The sequence below is a fragment of the Urocampus carinirostris genome, chromosome 13 (assembly GCF_059441175.1).
Source record: "Urocampus carinirostris isolate Australia breed hairy pipefish chromosome 13, RoL_Ucar_1.0, whole genome shotgun sequence".
NCBI lineage: Eukaryota > Metazoa > Chordata > Actinopteri > Syngnathiformes > Syngnathidae > Urocampus > Urocampus carinirostris.
Genome location: NC_142361.1, coordinates 27,099,332 through 27,122,596, shown reverse-complemented (window position 1 = coordinate 27,122,596; position 23,265 = coordinate 27,099,332). Strand labels below are relative to the sequence as shown.

Here is a 23,265-nt window from a genome sequence, read left to right as displayed (position 1 = left end):
TTTCTTTGTGCTCTTCAGCATTCATTTTGGATGCACTACTACTCAATACAGCGACATATAATGGGGAGCAATCATACAGTGATTTTATTAGTTAGTATCATCACAGTCCTACCAAATTGTGAAAAATGACACACTATAGTTACAAATATAAATAAATAGATGAAGACATATTTTATGAATCACTTTGAAATTATTATATTTCATATAAATAGAATTGGCTAAGGTTTATTGTTTGTTTACTTTTCTATCTTCTTGCTTATGTATTTTACGTTAATTGCAAAAATCATAGATTGTAGTTCAGAACTTTGGGATTTATATATATATATATATATATATATATATATATATATATATATATATATATATATATATATATATATATATATATATATATATATATATATATATATTTATATATTAGAGAGAGAGAGAGAGAGAAATTAACTTTCCTTCCGCAGTTCTAGGACGATGAGCAGTTCCTTTGAAGGTTTTATTCACAGAATATTCTGGGCACAAATGAGTCAAAAACAATTGCTGTTGACAATTCTTGAGTGAGGAGAAGAATTCTTATATCAACAGGTTGTCCGTAAGCTGAAACAAAACTTAAACTTAGAGGAAAATATACCTTAAGGTACAACAGTAGTGGAAATCTCCACTGCACAACAGTACTTGGTGATAATTTGGGTACTGTTGGTCATTAATTGTGTTTATATATCCAAGGTATGTTTGGTTTGTTGGATCTGATAACCACCAAGGTCGTAGGGGCACCATTTCCTATGGTATGTCTCGGGCAAGTACAGCCTGGTAGCGCCCATCCCTCACTGTATATCTTTTTCTTTTTATATTTAGTTTGACTCAAATGTGTGCTTCTGATTGTCACGGTTGCCCATGGCGCCCAGTTGGCCCCGCCCGTTTGGCGCCAGCTGCGGCTCATTGACTGATTGTCTTCCCTCCTGTTTAAGCTCAGTGCTCTCACTCACCTTTTGTCAGTCCGACAATGAACCTCTGCCCCCGCAAGACGTGGCATTTGACTCTGTCCGATTTCCTGCTTCTGTTTCCTGTCCGGTATTGTTCCCGTCTATTTTGTCTTGTTAAATATCGATCTCCAGTTTCGTTCCCGGCTATTTTGTTCTGTTTGATATCGATCTCCAGTGTCTGATATCATTTCCGTCTATCTCGTCCTGCTTGTTATCAGTCTCCAGTGCCTGATATCAATTCTGTCTGTCCCGTCCTGTATCGACCCCAGCTGTCCGATATCTGCTCGTGCAATTGGTATCGATCTCGTCGGCCTCTGGCTTCCTGTCATTCCACGCCAGACTGCTGCCTTGTGTCTTCTGCCCATCAATCGCCGAATCACTGGCGTTTGGGTTAACGTGCATGACTGCCCCTTTTCCCGTAAAATAAAGCTTGTGTGAGAAACGTCACGCATCTGGGTCCTCCTCCTGTTCCGGTTCTTGACACTGATTGATTGATTTGTTATGTTTTAAAGGCTTTTTGAACAAATAACATGAGAAATTTCAAACAATCAAAGCAAATGAGAAAAATAAAACCTGTTGGTTTGCTTTTCTATGCCATATAACTTTGTTTTCTTAAAAAACGTGTTTGTGTCTTTATTTTCACAAACCTTTAAAATGTCATCCCAAAAAGTATATGCTATGAGTGTTTTTGATAAATATTTACGACAGTATATCAAGAGTATTTTCAAGTAATGGATGTTATTGCGGCGCAGTGGTTAGCGCGTGTGCGGCACAGTTCTGGGGTCGTGAGATCGATCCTTCCTGTGTGGAGTTAGCATGTTCTCCCAGTGCTTGCGTGGGTTTCTTCCGGGCACACTGGTTTCCTCCCACATTCTAAAAACATGCATGCCAGGTAAATTGGCCAGTCCAAATTGTCCCTAAGTGTGACTGAGCGAGTCTGTCTCTGTGTGCCCTGCGACTGGCTGGAAACCAGTTCAGGTTGTCCCCTGCCCAATACCCTAAGATAGCTGGGATGGGCCCCAGCACCCCCGTGACCCTACTGAGGATAAGCCGTGCAAATAATGGATGGATGGATGTTATTGGGGGGCGGTAGCGACATAATTGCAAGCCTGAAATGTAAATTATATTCTATTATTTGTGCGTAATGGTTTTCTTGTTTTGATTTTCAATATGTCTTTCCTGTAAGAAAATAGGAATAGGGTAGGCACTTAAAAACTTTTGATTCAGCCTACTCCCTTTGGGCACATACTTATGCAGTATATATTAGTGTATTGTAAAACATATAAGGCCTATTGAAGCAGCTTCTCAGTGATGCACTCTGCTGAAAATATATTAAGATTATATTTAAACCAATGTATCTTTACATTATAATAATTAGTAAGCGTGGTAAATTACGCATAAAACACACTGTATCGGATTACGTGGGTATTGTTTACGTCATTTAAAAGCACTCCGCCTTTCCCTCTTGGTTGCCTAGCAACCCCTCAAAACAACCGCTCGACATCGCCTGGCCTTTAATTCGGTCCTAAATCGAATTCAAAAGTGTATTTAAACGCAAACTAGCGAATGGAGCGGGAGCTAGACGAGGATGAGCTGCAGGATTTGTACGCATGGATAGATAAAATTCGTCTTTCGAGACCGAAAAGAAACATCGCCAATGATTTTAGCGATGGAGGTACTTTAAGCTAGGCTAATGCTAATGTAGGACGTGAAATAAGCCTGTGCCGTCAAGTAACGGTTTTTCTCCTGTTGTTTTTTTCTTTTGTATGAATGACAAAGTTAATTTTTGTATAATTAAAATAAAGTGTTAAAATTAAAGTACAGGTCTAGAGTAAATAGTCAAACAATAAATAAAAATAAAGACTATTCAGGTGTACATAATGTCAGTTCCTTGCAATTTTCATTTCTGAATATATTGTTTATCATGTTTTTTATTTTTTCATTATATTTAATGATTATACATACTTTTAAATATGTTCTTTTAAAACGATACGTAGCACATTTTTATTTATATGCATAGATCATCATGTTATTCATTTTTATATTTGTTTTTAAATAGTTTCCTAGAATTTGTTTTAAAATCTAAATGAAATATTAGATCCTCTTTTAAGCACTTAATTTGAGATTTACTTTTGTAGTATTTGTTATATTACTGTTGTATTTTGTAGTTGTATTGTAGTACTATTTTGGTAGTATTTCTGTAGAAGTATTTTTGTATTTTTTCCATATATCTGTAGTATTTTTGTAGGATTTCTGTAGTCTTTTTTCCATAGTAATATTTTTATAGTATTACTCTACTTGTACTTCAGTAGCATTTCTATAGTAGTATGTTTGTAGTAGTATTCCTGTAGTTCTTTTTTTGTACTATAGTTCTGGCAGATGCTAGTTTTAGCTGTACAACAGTATTTGGTAGTATTTCTGTAGTATTTCTTTTCATAGTACGGCACACAAAAAGAATATATTAGGTCTCTGTTTTTAAGCACTAAATACGCTTTTTAGTTTTGTATTAATTCGGTAGTATTTTTGTAGTATTTTCGTACGAGTGTTTTGTAGTAGAGACACAGAAGGACAATGGCGACGAAGCTAGCACAACAAAAATATTTATTTGTAGTATTTTATTTACTATTATGTTTATTGTCATGAGTTTCTACCTGTTTTGTTCAGTGAGCGGGATTAAGTAGCCGACGGGCCGCATGTGGCCCGCTGGCCATAGTTTTTCCAAACCTGCTTAAAACACATCCCTTGACTTATTTACCGACACCTATTTGTGCAAAAATACTTCATATATTGACATTAAATACTATATATTAAAATATTAAGCAAAGTAGATAGACTCTCCCATGAACCTTTTTTTAAAGACTTATAAATTTACAAATTTGTAATTGTACTACAGAACTTGAGACTTTCTTTGACGAAGATGTTTGGCAGCCATCTTACAACTATGGAAGCCAAAATGGCCATTTTACACAAGAAGCCTGTCCTGGTGATGCTTTTAGAAGTTAACCCAACTTACTTTCCACAGCTAACCTCCGCATATGATGGCCCTGGAGTCCACTGCATTTTCCACTTTTTCCACTGTTTCCTTCTCTAACCACCCATGTTAGCATATAAGCCGAGCACCGCCGCTCACTGCCAGCGAATATTGCGGTTTCTATTGGGCTTCCGAAGTGTGTCTTCTTCCAATGCATACGCTTGAGCTTTGTTCTGATTTACACACTGTCACTTTAATTCATACCTGTTTTTGCCTGCAGTGATGGTGGCGGAGGTCGTCAAACATTTCTTCCCAAAGATAATCGATTTGCACAACTACACTCCTGCCAGCTCCACTCAGCAGAAGCTCAGCAACTGGAATCTTCTAAACAGGCAAGTCATCCATCAAAAAATGGACATGATGCAACCTGTCTGGTTTGTGTTTGTCAATGTCAAGTCAAGTCAAGTCATTTTTATTTGTATAGCCCTTAATCACAATAAGTCTCTAAGGGCTTCACAGATTAGTACACTATGTTACACAGACTATTTTTCAGCCGACAAGAAGAGTAGGCTATTATTCATATGCAATGGAGTAGAAGTGAGTTTTAAGTTTAGATTTAAACATTTCCACTGAGGTTGCAGATCGGATCTCAGGGGGAAGAGCATTCCACAGCACCGGTGCCCGAATGGAGAACCCTCTCGAACCAGCACAACACTTCTTTGCTCTCGGGATCACCAGAAGACCGGCACTCTCAGATCGTAGGCTTCGGACCGGGACATAGGGGCAGATCAGATCTGAAAGATAAGAGGGAGCAAGTCCATGTATGATTTTGTACAATACTAAGAGAACCTTGAAGTCACATCTTTGGCTAACTGGGAGCCAGTGCAAGTTAGCCAAAATCGGTGTTATGTGATCGTACTTTTTTGTCCTAGTTAAAAGCCTCGCTGCGGCATTTTGTACTAGCTGAAGAGACTTGATTCTGGACTTCGGGAGACCGGAGAGTAGTGCATTACAGTAATCGAGACGGGAGGTAACAAATGCATGAATTTAAAAAAGACAAGTTTTACATATTTTTTATTGTATACAGTAGCTATTAAGAGTAGTCCACCTCACTAGTAATAACAAAGAATAATATATTTTATAGAATATAAATAATTTATAATGATAAACATAATGGACAATGATAAAAATAATAATAATAACATCTGAAATAATATTGAATTTATAATAATAGAAATAAGGACTAATAAATAAGAATACAATAGCTAAAATGTTTTTATTTATTTTTTATAAAATGATATAGAATTTATAGTACCTCAAGGTTTCTTCATTTTCCTCATGTTGAGGTTTTTGAGTTTTTCCTTGCCCTCATGTAGGTTTTAGATCAGGGGATGGTGTCATAATAGTCTGGTTTGCAATAATCTGTGGTCTGTAAAACCCGTTAAGACTACTTGTGATTAAGGGCATCACAAATAAACATGACTTGACTTGATTTGACCGGGGGTCGGCAACCCAAGGCTGCCGAGTGGCTCCCTGGTGCCTTCCCCAAAACTTTTTACAAATTAAAAAAGATAGGGGGAGGGAAGCGTATTCCTTGTTTTTCTCTCTTAATAGTATCATGTTGCAAAAACAGGGGGTACTGGTTGTTGCCCTAAACCCAGCAACGTCATATATTGTGACATGAAGGTGTAGCTCTCAGGCTTGAACCCCTTAGCTGCAATGCTAAACTACAGGGCTGCTCTCCTTCTCCTGCTCTCCTGCTTCTTTTCCTCTCCCCTCTCTCACCCGTGTTGGAAGAGCAGTGTGGCTCAAGCTTTTCTCCTTTTAAATGGGCAGCGTCACAAGCTGCTATATTATACTATTTTATTTTTCTTACTTCACGCTGTGTTTGTCAAGAACCGGAACGGGAGGAGAACCCAAATGCGTGACGTTTCTCACACAAGCTTTTATTTTACGGGAAACGGGGCAGTCATGCACATTAACACAAAACCAGTGATTCAGCGATCGCTGGGCAAAGAAGAAAGACAGAAGTCTGGCGTGGAACAACAAAATGTAAGAGACCAACGAAATCGTTACCAGTTACACGAGCCGATACCGGACAGATGATGTTGATACCCGACAGAACGGGATTGAAAGGACTGATAACAGATATAGGAGACTGGAGACAGATATCAGACAGGACGAGAATCACGGGCACAACACCAGACACTGGAGACGGGAGACTGAAATCAAAACAGGACGAAACAGACGGGATCGAAACCGGACAGGATACACAAACGGGAAACCAGACAGAGTCAAAACCCACATCTAGCGGGTACAGAGGTTCGTTGACCGACTGACAAACGGTGAGTGACAACACTGAGCTTAAATAGAAGGGAAGCCAATCCGTCAACGATCCGCAGCTGGCGCCAATTGGGCGCCAATTGGGCGCCATGGCAACCGGGACAGTGTTTTATTGCGCTCTCTTTGTAATGCACAGTATGCATGTTCCATTTTGTTTTCTTTTTTGAATAGTCAAAATAAAAATGACATCAAAAACTTGATTGCTCAAATGCATTTCCCTAAAGCACCAGTGTGTAATCATTGACCACTAGATGGCACTGTTGTCTAATTTGAACAAAAACCTGTGTCGTAACAAGCGGCAAGACAGCAGACAAACTTGGCGGCACCTTAAATATGGATTCCACTATATAAGATATACAAATTTATTGACTTGTGATTTTTTGGGGAGACCAACATTAACATTGGTAAGTTTATGTATTCAAACCAATGTTTTGTCTTTTTCACTGAATATAAGTTTGTTGTACCACTAGGAGGCACTAAATACTTCTCACTGTCCCTTTAATATTGTCAAAACAATGAAGCATACTGTAATTCAGAGGCGGTGTGCTACAACAGAGTAGTCACGTGGTGCATCGTTCTCTACTCGCCCTGCATCTAACCTTTGATAGTAGGCTAATATTACTAATATAAATCTATATTGCATGTTTTGCATTCATTATAAGGCTTTTATTTTTTTTAAGCTTCACACAAATTTGTTTTTGTTTTTTGGGTCCATTATGGCTCTTTCAATATTTTGGGTTTCCGAGCACTGTACGAGACACATCGATGTATTCACTGTAGCTGAAATGCTTAAGACCCTTCACAAAAAGCGTAAGAACCATTCCCAGACATTTAAATGGTGCAACGCCGACCTCAAGTATCCCTGTGGGGTTTATCATCAAAACAGTTGATACAAATCGCCTCCCATCCGCTGTTCCTTTTCTAATTGGAAACTGATGTCTGTGCTTGGTTCCTGATGTTTTTTTTTCATACAAACTTAGGAAGGTGTTTTCCAAGTTGAACTTCCACGTGCCTGAGAAGTCGGTGAAGAAGATCATCTTGCGCTCTGCGGGGGTGATCGAGAGCGTGCTTAGTGACCTCAGGGAGAAGATAGACCAGAGATTGGACCAAAAAGCACACAATTTTTCTGTATGTAACGTAAATTGAAGCAGACATGCATTCTGTTTGTGTTAAATGTCTCCTTTTAATGCAGGATTTGGAATACTATGACGCCCGAAATCCAGATAAAGCTCATACAGGTAAGCGAGCCAAATCGCTCTTCAAGAGAAGTTCAGAAATAGGAAATCTGTGAACATGACTTTACGGAAACTCATGTGATGTCGATATCTTGTGTTTTTTGTCTAGCCATGCTGCAGCATCCGCAATTTGAATGAATAAACAGTGGTACTATTTACAAGGATTTAATTCAGTGTCCACGTTTAACTCAAAATACATCTGAAATAAAATGAAAAGGCTATTTGTATCTTCAGCCTTGCATCCCAGCAAAAAAGAAGGAACAAAATGAAAAGGATTCATTGATATATGTGACCTGATCTGCAGAAATGCGTCACAGTGAGGCAGATATCAAGTTTGGGATTTTTAGTATCAATGGAAAGTATAAGAAATGAGCTATAACATTATACCCTAGTCATTTTTCTGATCAAAATCCTAAAAAAAATCATGTTTAAAGTGATGTCATTCAAATGTTTTTTGCAGTTAAAGGGATAGTCTCATTTAAAGTTTAATTTTAATTGTCACGACCAGAACGGAATCAGGACCCAAATGCGCAGCGTTAACCACAAGTTTATTGATAGAAAGAGGAAGGGCAGCACCTGCGGCCGTGCTTGCTGGACGCGGGAAGTAAGCCGCTCACACAATCGGATCGAGATCCGAATACGGAAGTGGATCTTCCGGAGCGGGAGATGGCGGTGTCAAGGAACGAAAAAACAGGTCGATAGCCGAGACAGGAGAGCAAAAATGTGGTCGGGATCAAAAAAGGGTCGTAAGACGGGACGGGAGAGCAAACGTGGTCGGGATCAAAAACAGGTTGTAGCCAGATACAAACGGGGAGATCAGGAACGGGAATCAGAGTCAAAATGCTTGCCTTGCAACAACAGAGGTTCGCTGACAGACTGACAACAGGCGAGTGAAAGGACTGGGCTTAAAAAGGACAGGGAACCAATCAGGTAGCCCGCAGCGGCTGGCGCCAAAGAGCGGGCACAGGTGATACTAATCAGTAATCATGACATTGAGAAAGGCATTTGTACACAAATAAATATTTTTGCACATATTTATTAAAATACAAAATTTTGTTTTCTATAATCATAAATATAGAACTTTAATAGCTGTTTTTTTTACTTTCCCTATTTATGTGGATCATGAAACTCAGGGAAAGTGTTTTTAAATGGCATATGCTTCAAAATATTAAAAAAAAAATGGAAAAACTGATTTTTTTCATAATTTTCCTCAGTTTTTTTGTCAGTTATCATTCTGTGGCTAAAAATAGAACGTTGCGATTTGCAATTAGTTTCGGCAGGGCAGGTCACATAATACTATTTAGGTAGAGGATAAAGAATATATGCATGTGAATGGTATTGATTCGTCCAGGTAGGTGTTATATTTTTGTAAAGATAACCATTTGTTATTGATTATAAAGAAACAACTGTTAGCTGTTAGTATCTCGAAAGCATTTTCCAATAATTTTCAGCCTTAAGTTAGTAAAGGACATTCTTAAAGGGCACATGTCCTCTAAAAAGCCCTATCAAATAGAGGTAAGGTCGGGCCTAAAAGATTCATCCCGACCCAACCTGAGTCGCAAGTACATAAACCCGAACCCCCCCAAACCCGACGGATTGACTTGGTTTGATAAACGAGCCCTAAATAAACCCGAGTCTTTAATTTGCTGACAAGAGTAAACACAAAAGGTTTACTCCGGCCGCGCATACTTCCTTTTGGGATGAACTATGCAGCATGGGATTTACTTATGGCCAAGTCCCTCTAATCAAGTGTGCACTTCAAGTGCAGCACCTGAATGAACGGTTTTGGCGCATTTCTGTGACTTGCAGTGAACGAAAGTGAAACTGAACGAAATGGCCCTGAAAAAAAATCATATTCTGCAGACTACAAGCTGCAAATAGTGAAAGATTTGTCCAAACGTAGAAAGAAGGCTTGTTAAGCTTGTAAGATATTGACAAGAAACGGAAATGACTTCTGACGTGAGAGGGGTGGAAGGAGGAAGCCGCGCTTCTTTTACCCCAACACCGAGGAGGAAAATGTATTTGGATTTAGTGATTTTGAGTTAAACTGATGGTATAAGCCCTTTATTTATTTAAATAATTACTTGAGTACAAATAAGTGCATGCTGTGTAGATCTGCCAGGAAAAAAGGAAAACAAAAAAATAAATTAAAAAAACCGCGAAAGAGAATCCCGACCGGCCCAACTTGATGATTGACTTTTTAAGCCTGAACACGACTCGAATTTCAGGCCAGGTTTCGGGCCGGTTTCGGGTCGGGTTCATGCCCGGGCCCAAGATCAGGCCAGAAAATAAGTCAGATTTATTGTGGGTTATGTCAGTATGCGGCAAAATTTATGTGAAGAAGAGGACAATGCAAGCTTCCGCATAATTGAAGATGATGGTAGAGTTAGCTTCACAAGAAGCAGCTAATATCTATAGTGAATGAGGACGCATTAGTTTTCAGTGTAGAAGATGGTACACTACTCATGTTAGCTGTAGAAAAACAAGCTAATATCCGTCGTAGGAGAAGACCACAATAGATTTTAGTGTAGAAAAAGATGGTGGTAGTTTTATTTTCTTAAAAATAGCGGACCTAACTTGGATTGGTCAGACCTGGTGTGAGTTGCTAACTTTAGCCGCTAGCGGGAGAAGCTACATAAAAGGTTTGCAAAGGCGAAACCAGATTTTGCAGCGTTGGGACCCTGAATCACAGAATCCAACTAACTACAGTTTAATGACCAAGTGTGGGAGCCGAGTGACAGTAAAGGGTGACTCCAACTGGCTAATAAGTGGCTAGAGAAGGAGATAAAGGAAAAAAGTGAAGATGCCTGAAACATGGGACTCGGTGACCATCACATTCAGGGCTTAGTTATGCGCGGTAAGTGGCCTTTAATTGCTAAAAAGACCACTGTAACTAGCTACTGTTGCAAAGCTGGTTTTGGTCATGCTTAAAGCACAACATAGCATGACAAAGGTGAATGTCCGTCTTTGAAATGATCATTTTTTGATTATTTATAAGATGCTCCTGAGTATGTATCGTTGAGAGAAAAAAAAAGTCAAGTCAAGTAATTTTTATTTGTATAGCCCTAAATCACAAAGAGTCTCAAAGGGCTGCACAGGTTATAACACAGACTATTTTTCAGACTATTATTACACCATCCCCTGATCTGGGACCAACATGAGGGCAAGGAAAAACTCAAAAACCTCAACATGAGGAAAATGAAGAAACCTTGAAAAGTAAATTATAGTTTGGAACATTTGGTAAAAAAAAAAAAATGTTTTTTCAAAGGAAAAAAGGCTACAGGGTATATTTCCCTGGAAACACAACAAGAAAATTAATTTATAGTCTGGAAAATTAGGTTGAAAATTAAATATTCTTTTAATGTATAGGACGCTCCAGAGCAAGGATGTTAAACCCAATTTAGCTCTTTGGCCGGATCCAGACTTTCTGTTCTCAGACAAGCCCGATCAGTAAAAGAATGTCGACTTAACATGTTTAGCTTAGCGTAATTTTTCAGTATTGTGACTTTTCATTTAACCAACCCCAATATTTTATAATCAGTGTTGGGTAGGGTTACTTTAACTTGATTACTTTCAATTACTTTTGGATTACTCCAATACCAAATATGCTAATAAAAGACAAAAGAAACTAAATATGAACAAAATTATGACTCACAACACGTGGTAAGCTTTCTCTCCTGGCTTTGATCTCTTTGATCTCCGGCAAAAATAACATAAAATGCGTCAAAAACTAAATGAAAATAAATCCAAACAGCTTGCCAACATAATTTTTGCTGTTCCATGTATTCCCTTACTCCCCAAGCCTGCACAAAATTGAGTCATTTTATTCATATTTAGTTTCTTTTGTCTTTTATTAGCATATTTGGTACAGTGGAACCTCGGTTTTTGATCGCCTCTCAGTTCAAACAAATCGGTGTCCGACCAAAAATTTCGAGAAATTCTTGCTTCGCTGTTCGGTCAAAAAATCTGAGTTCGAACGCCGGTAATGCGTGAGTGCGTACGCTAGGGTGCGATGCTGAGCGGCGTACGGGTGTTTTAGCCCCTAATTATGCCTCCGAAGAAAGTCAGTGCAAGCAGCAAAGTTGCTACAGGTGAAAAAAGAAAAGTAGTGCGTACAACTATTGCATTTAAGAAAGAAATAATAGCCAAATATGAAGGAGGTGTGCGAGCGCCTTCTGCTGACCACCACAAAGGTAAGAAATCCTTTTCATAAGATTACGATAACGCGAACGTACGATTAGCCTGGGTTAGCTTTAAGTTTACGTTAAACATTCAAGGTAAACATTCAGGGTGTTGGAACGGATTAAAAAGATTGACATTATTTTTAATGGGAAAAATGATTTCGGTGATCGAATAAATCGGTTTTCGAACAGGGTTCTGGAACGGATTATGGTCGAGAACTGAGGTTCCACTGCATTGGAGTAATCCAAAAGTAATTGAAAGTAATCAAGTTAAAGTAACCCAACCCAACCCTGTTTCTGATCATGATTAAAAGGAAAATTATAAAATATATATATTTCACAGAACATTAATATTATGAAATCTGAGTTCACTGCTAAATGAAAGGTACCATATGTCAAAGCATTTCATCGTAATGATTTAATTCACTGTATTTCTGGTCTATAACCTGCACTGGATTATAAATCACGCTTTGGAATTGCAGGCAAATTTTTGTTATTGGGTGCGCCTTTTAGTTCGGAATATACAATATTTTTTTATGCACCGTGAAGATTTTTCTGTAAAAAAATCATACAGTTGTGATCACAATGACCACACACAAACACAAGATAAGAAAACGTCTCCACCTTTTTGGGCGTCGGTGCGCTCTAAATCTCACACCTCATCCGTTCTGCCAAATAACCTCGTGAACTCACTTCAGAATCGTTTTGCGCTATCACATAATGACACAGAGCACACATTCTTCTATCAGCAAATGAGCTTATCTCTGACCACAGATCAGAACTTCAAGGCCTTCCCGTTCATGATCTGTTTCTCCTCATCCCCTCATGTCATCCCCTCTCGGGCCCCTTTTTTTGTTTGCACTCAGAAGATTTAGTGGACTTCCAAAAACAGGCAGCTAGCCATTCACCTCTTAAGAAAAGCCGAAATATTTGTAGAATGAGTGTCACGCGTTTTCTTCTCTTCTTTCAGAGATTAGTCAGATGGAGGCCAGATTTCTGTCTGAGATGGTTCGAAAGGACGTGGAACGGGATGGCAAGTTGAAAATGGACACCAGGTGATAAAACGTTAAATAAAAAGAGGTTCTTTTGAGGCAGGGGTCAGGAAACTATGGCGCGACTGGCGTTTTGTTTTTGTTTTTTTTTAAATATGGTGTCAAGCAGTGGTGTAGAGCAGGGGTGCCCGCAGGTCGGATCAGGCCCGCTAAGGGAATGAATCCGGCCCGCGAGACAATGCTCAGAGAAGCGCAAGAGAAAAACAAGCTGCAGGTTGAAATATGTTCACTTGATGTTGCCAAGGCCATGTGCCTCTCACAAACGCTGTATTTCTTTCTCTCTCTCTCTCTCTCTCTCTCATTCTCTCGCGCTCTGTCTCGCTCTCTGTCTCGCGCTCTCTCTCGCTCTCTCGCACTCTCTCGCGCTCTCTCGCACTCTCTCGCACTCTCTCGTGCTCTCTCGTGCTCTGTCTGTCTCTCCGTCTGTCTCTGTGTCTCTGTGCCTCTCTTTGTCTCTGTGTCTCTGTGTCTCTGTCTCTCTCTGTCTCTCTGTCTCTCTGTCTCTCTGTCTCTGTCTGTCTCTGTCTGTCTCTGTCTGTCTCTGTCTGTCTCTTCCTCTGTCTCTGTCCCTCTGTCTGTCTCTGTCTCTCTCTCTCTCTCTCTCTCTCTCTCACTCTGTCTCTCTAACTCTGTCTCTAACTCTGTCTCTCTAACTCTTGTCTCTCTTTTTCTCTTTCTTTGTTCCTTTTTTTCTCTTTCTTGCTGTGTCTTTTTACCTTCATATGCTCTCCTTTCTTTTCCCCTTCTCTCTTTCTCTCCTTCTCTTTTCTTCCCTTCTCTTTTTCTCTCTCACGCTCTCTCTCTCTCTCTCTCTTTCCCCATTCTCTTTTTGTCCCGCCCTCTCTCTTTCTCTCTCTCTCTCTCTCTTTCTCACTTTCTCACTTTCTCTCTTCTTTTGTCCCGCTTTCTCTATATTTCTCCCCCTCTCTTTCTCTTATTTCTTTCCCTTTTTTTCTTTTTCTTTAATCTACTAGTCCGGCCCCCGAGAGAATGTTTGTTCTATTGTGTGGTCCCCGAGTTAAAATGAGTTTGACACCCCTGGTGTAAAGAAATTGCTTTGAATATATTTATTTAATTCAGAATCTAATTTGGTGGTTATCGATTCAACCAGCAAGTTGTGCTAACGGTTTCCCACCCGAATCAATTCGACATAGTCTCATCTTGTCTCTAGGTATATGTGTGTGTGTGTTTTTTAATTTGTTTACCCTTAGTCTATATTTTAAAAAGCGAAATTCATTCAGAATACAATAAATTTGACAAACCTCAACGTATCCGCATCAGTAATATTCTGGCACCAGTATTCATTTGTGTCATGATTACTGATGTGATCCACCTGTGCCCGCTCATTTGGCGCAAACCGCCGCGGGTTCTGATTGGCTCCCTGTCACTACTTGAACCCAGTCCTGTCTATCCCCTGTTGTCAGTCCTTCTGCGAATTCCAGTGTATACTAGGTAAGCCTTTTTCGACCCTGACTCCCACCTGTCCGGTTTTTGCTCCTGTCTGTCTCCGGCTATGACCTGTTTTGATCCTGACCACGTCGGCTCTCTCGTCCCGGCTTACGACCCTTTTTGTCCCCGACCTCGTCTACTCTCCCGTTCTGGCTTACGACTAGTTTCCGACCCGACCATGCCTTGCTCTCCCAGTCCCGGCTACCGACCCGTTTTTCCATCCCTGACACCGCCATCGCTCGCTACGGAAGATCCACTTCTGCGTTGGGATCCGAGTCCGAATCCGAGAGCGACTTGCTTTCCGCGTCCAGCGAACACCGGATCGTGGGCGCAGCCCTTTCTCTTTCTTTCAATAAAACTTGTGGTAAACGTCACGCAATTGGGTCCTGTTTCAGATCTGGTCCTTACACATTTGGTATCGTATTACAAATTTTGATCAAATATCACAGCTATACCCCTATTTAATGAAGTGTGTACTATATTTTAAATATATACATTTTAAAAGCATCAACAAAACTGGCACTTGATATCAATACCAATGAAGTGCACTCTATATACCCCTTAAAATCCAGTTTATTCTTTAATTGAATACTTTAGCTCCAGTCCCCTTCAAACAAGGTCTGACATTATTTAACTCTGCCTCTTTTTAGCAAACTACAGCACACAGCTCAATTTTACGCCAACCTGGACCCTGCGGTGCGCCAAATTCTAAAGGAAAAAGAACATGCGGCCATGGCTCTGCAGGAGACAGTGGAGGTAGACTCACACAAACACTCTCACACCTACAAAAACACAAAAATTATTTCATTTAGACATTAAAAAAGTGCGCGTGTGCACGGTTACATGACACAAGCTGTGTCAGCAACGGTCGATGAGTCGTATTCACCTCAGCGGATATAACTCTCAACGTGTGACACAAGATCTGCATGTGATGCAAAAGGCTACACAAGGACACAAATGTGCAACACTTCCTCTTTGTTGGTCTTTGTTTTTCATCACCCGCCGCTTTTTGGGGTCGATACGCGACCTGTTGTGCAGATCCTGCAAATGAAGGTGAGCAAGCTGGAGCGTCTGGTTCAGCTTAAGGACATGCGCATAGACGACCTGAGACACAATCTGGAGATGTGTACCTGTTTGCCGGGAAAAGCCAGCGATTCCAAACCCAGCAGCATTTAAGCGGTTTCAAGAAACTAGTTGTTGTTGTTAAATCTTTTGTATTATCCGTAGTGTCCCTTGCTACTTCGATGCACATACACAATCCCATACCTGTCAACCTCAGGCAATTTCTCCCCTTAATAATGATAGCAATTCCTCTTATTAATCACGAATAAACCTTAGAAAGACAACGCGGCACCTATCTACTCACAGCAAGACAGACTTATGTAGATTAAAAACAACGATACTTTTCGTAAATACATGTATTTTATTTACCAAAACGACAACGCAAACGATTCTATTAACATAGTAAATTCCGGACTATAGAGCGCACCTGATTATAAGCCGCACCCACCACATTTCGGGAGGAAAACCGATTTTGTACATACACAAGCTGCACCTGTATATTTACAGCATGCGCCCACATTGAAAAAACCGGCAAAACATACATGAAATGAACCCATACCCGATACAGTGCAATAAACACAACCGGTAAAATGAACGGAAAACGATACCGGTACTTAACATTTAATGCAGACCTGCAGAGTCCAGTTGCCAGTTGAAAGTAATCCAAGGAAAAAAGTGTATATTTCCAAAGGTAAGGGTGGGAAAAATATATATCTGATATTGTCGGCCGTGTCCACAAACACGTCTCACCTTTACTCCACTTCCCGTCAGCCCGCGTTTGCCCCGCCCCTTCTTTCTCATTTGCTCGTGCAAAACATCAGAATAAGTTTCTAAAATAAACACATTACAAAAATATACAGTTGTAAATACATATTATACATGGTTACACTTATTTACAAAGAAAGACGGTACACCGAGAGAGTTTTTAAAGCTTTAATAATAATATTATAACTTTCATCCCAAACCGTGCCTGTGAAGGGTAGCAAAACGCTACTAGCAACACGCTCGCAACACAGTAAACAGCGCTGTTAAAAAAACAAATCAAACTTGCAGTAAGCACGGTAAACCGTCCTCATCTTCCTCCTTTTCACTGACATCATCAAAGTCGTCTTCCTTCAGTATGGGAAAGAGACTTTGTCATGTATACGTTGCCCCACGCTCCCTTATTCAAAAACACGTTAGCGTCACGCTCGCAAAGTAAAGTTCACGTGCGATAGCTCTGTCTCCTGTTTTGGACTGCTCGATTGCGTTTAGCCTGAAAGTTGCGTCATGTGCCTTTCTTTTTGCAATTTGCACGATTCAGATTCAGATTCAGATCTACTTTATTGTCATTCTAGTACACGTGTATACAGAACGAAATGTCGATGCATCTGACCCCCACAGTTTCCTTGAATGTACAGATATAAATAATGTTGTATTGTATTTTGGCTACGTATAGTATTTTACCATAGTGCCGATAGTGCAAGAAGAGTAGCTAACCAGATGTGCAAAATGGGCAGTCAGGTTAACAAGTCAGGTACACAGTAACATTAACACTGTAACAATAACGCTGTAATTACAATAGTGCAGAGAGCAATGTGCAAGGAGTGGCAAGCTATAAAAAAAAAAAAAAAAAAAAAAAAAAACTGCCAGTAGTGCAAAAAGTCAGATTAGCAGCCGTTTAGATTTAAGTTAACTATATGTTAGATTGACCATTTAACAGTCTAATGGCCTGGGGGACTAGACTATTGCGGAGCCTGGTGGTCCTGCACCGCACACTGCAGTACCTCTTCCCAGAGGCTAGCAGAGTGAACAGTCCATGATGGGGGTGAGAGGGGTCCCCGGTAATGTTTTTAGCATGGGATAGGCAGTGCTTCTGGCCAATGTCCTGAATGGAGGGAAGTGTAGTCCCGATTATTTTCTCTGCTGTCCTCGTTACCCTCCTCACACTACCCCAGTCGGTAGCGCTGCAGCCTCCACACCACACAGAGATACAGCTGGTCAGGATACTCTCTATGGTGCCCCTGTAGAATGTAATGAGGGAGGGTGGGGGCAGGTGGGCTCTCCTCATCCTCCGCAGGAAGTACAGGCACTGCTGTGCCCTCTTAACCAGTGATGCAGTGTTCACGGACCAGGTGAGTTTGTTTGTAATGTGCACCCCTAGGAACTTGATACTGCTGACAACCTCCACAGCCTTGTTGTTGATGCAAAGTGGGGCATGGTTGGGCTGGTTTTTCCTAAAGTCGACAATGATCTCTTTAGTTTTGTCAACATTCAGGACCAGGCTGTTGTCCCTGCACCAGCCCACCAACTGCTCCACCTCCTCTCTGTAGGCCAGGTCGTTGTCATCCCTGATGAGGCCCACCACTGTTGTGTCGTCAGCATACTTCACGATGTGGTTTGTGGCGGACCTAGGGACGCAGTCGTGTGTCATCAAGGTGAACAGCAAGGGGCTTAGGACGCAGCCTTGGGGGGAGCCCGTGCTGAGGTAGATGACATCTGAACTGTTCTGACCTATCCGCACTGATTGGGGTCTGTCACAGAGGAAGTCCAGCAGCCAGTTCCGCAGGGGGGTGTTGAAACCCAGGAGTCTCATTTTGTCTACCAGATGTTGTGGGATGATGGTGTTGAATGCTGAACTGAAGTCCAGGAACAGCATCCGCACAAGGGTGTTCTTCTCCTCTAGATGTGTCAGGCTCAGGTGAAGCGCAGAGGAGATGGCATCCCTGGTGGAGCGGTTTGTCCTGTAGGCAAACTGAAAGGGGTCGAATGAGGAGGGGAGACTGGAGGTGATGTGCTCTTTAACCAGTCTCTCAAAGCACTTCATTATGATAGGAGTCAGTGCAACGGGCCGGTAATCGTTGAGTGATAAGATCTGGGGTTTCTTTGGCACTGGGATGATGTTGGCAAATTTGAAGCACGATGGTACTTTGGCTTGGTCTACGATGAGGATATGTCTACGCTAATTTAATTTGTGCACAAGTTAAGAAGTTGCAGTCTAAATCTTACCTTTTGTACTCGAGCGCCGCTGGCGGCCATTAGAAAAATTACATAAATTGGCCGCATCATTGAATAAGCCGCAGGGTTGAAAGTTTGGGGAAAAAGTAGCGGCTTATAGTCCGAAATTTACGGTAATTATTTCGCCACTTGCAGTCAATTTAATGTTACTTGTTATCGAATTTCTTGTATACGGCAACAATATCAGAAATTTACCATGACGTTGTCATCTGTCACCAGCAACCGAGACAATCCGGATTTTAGCCCAAATGGGTAAGACGAGATCAGTTTAACAAGTCTCAAGTCAAGAAGTCTCAAAGGGCTGCACAGACTATTATGACACCATCCCCTGATCTAAAACCTACATGAGGTAAAGGAAAAACTCAAATACCTCAACATGAGGAAAATGAAGAAACCTTGAGAAGGGACCGCACATGAGGTAATCCCCCTTCTAGGATGACCAGGCTGCTACGGATGTTGCAATGGCAAATAATACACAGATATCGTCAACAGGAAATATAGGTCATTCATAAGCTATAGAATAGAAGTGTGTTTTAAGCCTAGATTTAAACAGTTCCACTGAGGTTGAAAATCGAAACTCAGAGGACAGAGCATTACACAGCACCGGGGCCCAAATGGAGAACGCTCTCGAGTCTGCGGATCTCATCTTGGCTCTTGGGATCACGAGTAGACCAGCATTTCCGAGCAAAGGCTTCGAGCAGGAACATAGGGGGAAAATTATACTGAGTACATGCATAATTTTGTATAATACCAACAGAACCTTAAAAATTACATCTTAAACTGACAGGGAGCTAATTAAGGATAGCTTGTATAACAAAAATGTTTAAAAAAAATCCAAATGATTCAAAAAAAAGTTGAAAATACAATGGTACCTCTACTCACAATTTTTTCTGCATACAAAAGTTTCAGTTTACAAAATACCTGGATGGGAAAATATGGCCTCTACTTACAAAGGCATTTCAGGATACAGCGACAAAAATGCATACGCATTGCCATTCATAGCTCCCAGAGATGCGTGAATCCCGGCATGCTCTTCGTTTCCCCAGTTAAAGTTAAAAGGTAAATCCATTTTTTTTAGTATTTCCTCTTTTTTATTTTTTTACATTACGTCCCTCTCTTTTTATGTTTATTGTGCGTTAATCTAATTTTAACATGTATTTGTTACATTTTCTGAGGCTTTTTTTACGATTTGTTTAAAAAATATATCATACTTTAGTGGGGCTTGGAACGGATTAGCGCACTTACATTCAAAATGCGTTTCTACTTACAAATGTTTCAGGTTACAAAGCTACTCTCAAAATTTGTAAGAAGAGGTATCACTGTATGGGGACAAAATACAAGTTGACAGGTATGCAATCCACCCCCACTCCCTGTTTGTAGCTTTATATTGTGGTTCCAATAGGGCAAGGGACACTTCTCTACATCTCTATGAAGGTTCAATTGCTTTCATAGTGAAAATGTTTTTTTTTCCTGTTGGAAATGATATAAATCCAAAAATATCTCTTCAGTAACATTGCATGCCAACAAGTGACCGCAGCAATTGGCAGCAGCTAGCTAGCTGATTTAGCATTAGCAGTTAACCTCACAGCCTTACTTCTATACTCTCTTCTCAAGCCTTGATTTATTTTCTTTGTGTACTCATAAAATAAATCCCAAAAATATATTTCCAACAAGTGACTGCTATAGCAGCAATTAGCACAAGCTGGCTAGCAGTAGCAGCTGAGCTAGCATTAGCACTTGCCTTATATTTTTACTCTCTTCTTGAACCTTATTGTCTTCTTTTTGTACTAATGATATAAATCCCCCAAATAGATTTATTATTGCACTACATGACAAGAAGTAACTGATCCTATACGCATTAGCAGTTGACTTCCCTGCCATGTTTCTTAAATCTTTTTTCAAGCGATATTTTCGTTTTTTCTACTAAAAATATGAATTCCAAAATATGATTCAAACGGCAGTACATGCCAACAGTTGACTGCTCTTATAGCGGCAAATGAGCTAGCATCTGCATTTAACTTCAATGCTTTAACTGTTTACTCTCTTTTTTGATACAAAAGACAAAGGATACTAAAAACACATTGAGTTAGCCAGCATTTGTGGCTGAGCTAGCATTAGCCTTTGACTTCACTGACTTTTTTTACTCCCTCAGGTTGAACAGAAAGATAAAATGTATTAAAAACATATTAAGTTAGTATTTTTACCATGACAAGTGAGAGCACCATAAGCAGAAATTGACAGCAGCGGTAGCAGCTGAGCTAGCATTAGCAATTGAGCTCATGCCTTATTTTTTTAGTAAGGTTGAAGAAAAAGACAAGAAATTTTAAAATAGCACAAACTTAGTATTTTTTCCAATGGCATAACAAGCCAAAAAGAGACAGCACTTATAGCAGCAATTGAGAGCCACTAGCTAGCGGTAGAGGCTAAACTAGCATTAGTTTTTACTTTACTGCTTTAACTTTTTACTTTCCTTCTTAACTTTTATCATTTTTTGTTAGCGTGTAAGAAATGAAAAATGGTACTAAACTCATTGAGTTTGTATTTTATTCTAATGGCATAACAACAACACTTAACCGCCCTTATAGCAGCAATTGACCGCAGATAGCTAGCGGCTGAACTAGCATTAACAATAAACGTCACTGCCTTATTTTTCTAATTCTCTCCTCAATCCTTATTTTATATTTCTTTTGGGTCAGCTTGAACAAAACGACAAATAATGACAGCACTTACAGTAGCAACTAGCTAGCGGTAGCGGAACTAGCATTGACAATTGATTTCACTGCTTTAATTATATACTCATTTCGAGTCAGGTTTCAAAAATACGACAAATGATAACAAAAAACCTCACTGAGTGTTTCATTTTTTCAACTCAAGAGCCCATCCCAGCCATCTCCGGGCAGTGGGCCGGGGACACCCTGAACTGGTTGCCAGCTAATCGCAGGGCGTATTCTGAACGTGTTCTATTTATTTTTTTGAACGTTCTAGAAAGTCTTTGCTGTAGCGTTTTCACTCAGGAATCACCAGTGCTAGTGGATATTAAAATATAATTTATATATATAAATATAATTTAGTCATACTTACCACACAAATGTAGAAAAATGTCGTTTTTATGGATATAATATAAATCTTATGTCAAGAAATATTGAGAAACATGTATTTTCTATGGGTTGTGTATTCACCCGCTCAACTTGTTCTGTGTGTTTTGAAAACTGTTAACGGAAAATTGATTTTCTTTTTCCTCATCAATGTACAAAAATGTGACTTGCTCAAATAATGTACGTTAAAAATGTGTTTTGGGTTTTTTTGTAATTATTTTTATAGTCATAAACAGAACTACCAAACACTAAAACTGGTAGAATGTAGAATATAGTGTACATAGGAAATGTGTTTGAAAGAAAACCCTTGGCTCATTCAATGTTTTTTTTGTGTTGGAGAGATTACGAAAATGTGAATAAATTATTAAAGGGACAGTTTGTTGTATTTAGCACCTCCTTGTGGCAAAACAACTTAACTCATCAAAAAAAAAAACAATATTGATAGAAATAATAAGCAAATAAAATACGTGAACAATCATATCAACGTGCATTGTTAAAGTACAGTGGCTTGCAAAACCATTTGGCCCCCTTGAACTTTGTGTCATTTTTCCACATTTCAGACTTCAAATATCAATATATAAAACTGTAATTTCTTGTGAAGCATCAACAATAAGTGGGACACAATCATGAAGTGGAAAACACTTTATTGGATATTTTAAACTTTTTTAACAAATAAAAAACCAAATTATTCAGCCCCTTTACTTTCAGTGCAGAACTCTGTCCAGAAGTTGAGTGAGGATCTCTGAATGATTCAATGTTGATCTAAATGACTAACGATGATAAATGGAATCCATCTGTGTGTAATCAAGTCTGGAGCCAAATACAGGACCATTCTGCAAGAAAACCTGATGGAGTCCGCAAAAGACCTGAGACTGGGACGGAGATTTGTCTTCCAACAAGACATTGGTCCAAAAGAAGCAAAAGCTACAATGGAATGGTTCACCAAAAAACATATCAGGTGTTAGAATAGCCAAGTCAAAGTCCAGAACTCAATCCAATCGTGAATATGTGAAAAAAACTGAAAACTGCTGTTCACAAACGCTTTCTATCCAACCTCACTGAGTTCGAGCTGTTTTGCAAGAAGGAATGGGCAAAAATATCAGTTTCTCGATTTGCAAAATTGATAGAGACATACCCCAAGCGACTTGAAGCTGTAATCTCAGCAAAAGGTGGTATTAACTCAACGGGGCAGAATCATTTTGCACACCCACTTTTTCGTTTTTTATCTGTTAAAAACGTTTAAAATATCCAATATAGTGTGTTCCACTTATTGTTGATTCTTCACAAGAAATTAGTTTTATATCTTTATGTCTGAAGTCTGAAATGTGGCAAAAGGTCACAAAGTTCAAGGGGGCCAAATAGTTTCGCAAGCCACTGCAACATCTACTGGGCAAATAATTCACGCTGTCCCTTTAAGTGTTTGTGTTTTGCCTTGAAATACACCAGCAACTTTATTGACTGTACATGTTCACAGCAACCGTGTAAGATTTATTGCATATTTATTTGTTCTTGTTGTGTTTTGCTAATAGTTACTTTTGTCGTGCGAACGCGGTGGTTTTTTTGATAACGAGTTACTGTAAACTTGTGTGCAGCTTGTAACTTATGACCACCCCGTGCTCAATAAATAATCCGACCACTTAAATGTGACTTTTTGAATACCGAATGGCCCTTTTGAGAAATGATCCTCCAGCACAATGACACGCAGTGTTAGCTTTACTCACAATCAAAGTCAGTTCCCCATAAAAGGCCAAAAGCGCAACCGTTTGTTTTTAAATCCACTCCCGTTTCTGTGACTTGCTTAAAAAGAGAAATCATTTCACCGACGTTAACAGTAAAGAAGCTGACGGGAGAAAAAGGAACTGATTTTGCAAGATTCACGTGATAAAGCATTCGGTCATTCTAG

General features: G+C 39.8%; 1 protein-coding gene across 9 annotated transcripts in view; it reads left to right on the top strand.

Moving 5' to 3' along the window:
* Window positions 1–2,458: 2,458 nt before the first annotated feature.
* Window positions 2,459–23,265, top strand: part of spef1 (sperm flagellar and cilia associated 1) — a 54,339-nt gene continuing 33,532 nt past the window's right edge. For 2 of the 9 annotated variants that reach the window (XM_088351614.1, XM_088351616.1), the window contains exons 1-6: window positions 2,459–2,652; window positions 4,229–4,340; window positions 7,272–7,419; window positions 7,484–7,529; window positions 12,678–12,762; window positions 14,859–14,964. In XM_088351614.1, the coding sequence (XP_088207740.1) occupies window positions 2,544–2,652; window positions 4,229–4,340; window positions 7,272–7,419; window positions 7,484–7,529; window positions 12,678–12,762; window positions 14,859–14,964 (606 nt within the window). In that variant the 5' untranslated portion in view covers window positions 2,459–2,543. Of the gene's footprint in view, window positions 2,653–4,228; window positions 4,341–7,271; window positions 7,420–7,483; window positions 7,530–12,677; window positions 12,763–14,858; window positions 14,965–15,246; window positions 23,005–23,265 lie in introns of those variants that run through there. The other 7 variants (XR_015852518.1, XR_015852519.1, XR_015852517.1 and 4 more) reach the window with 7 other exon arrangements.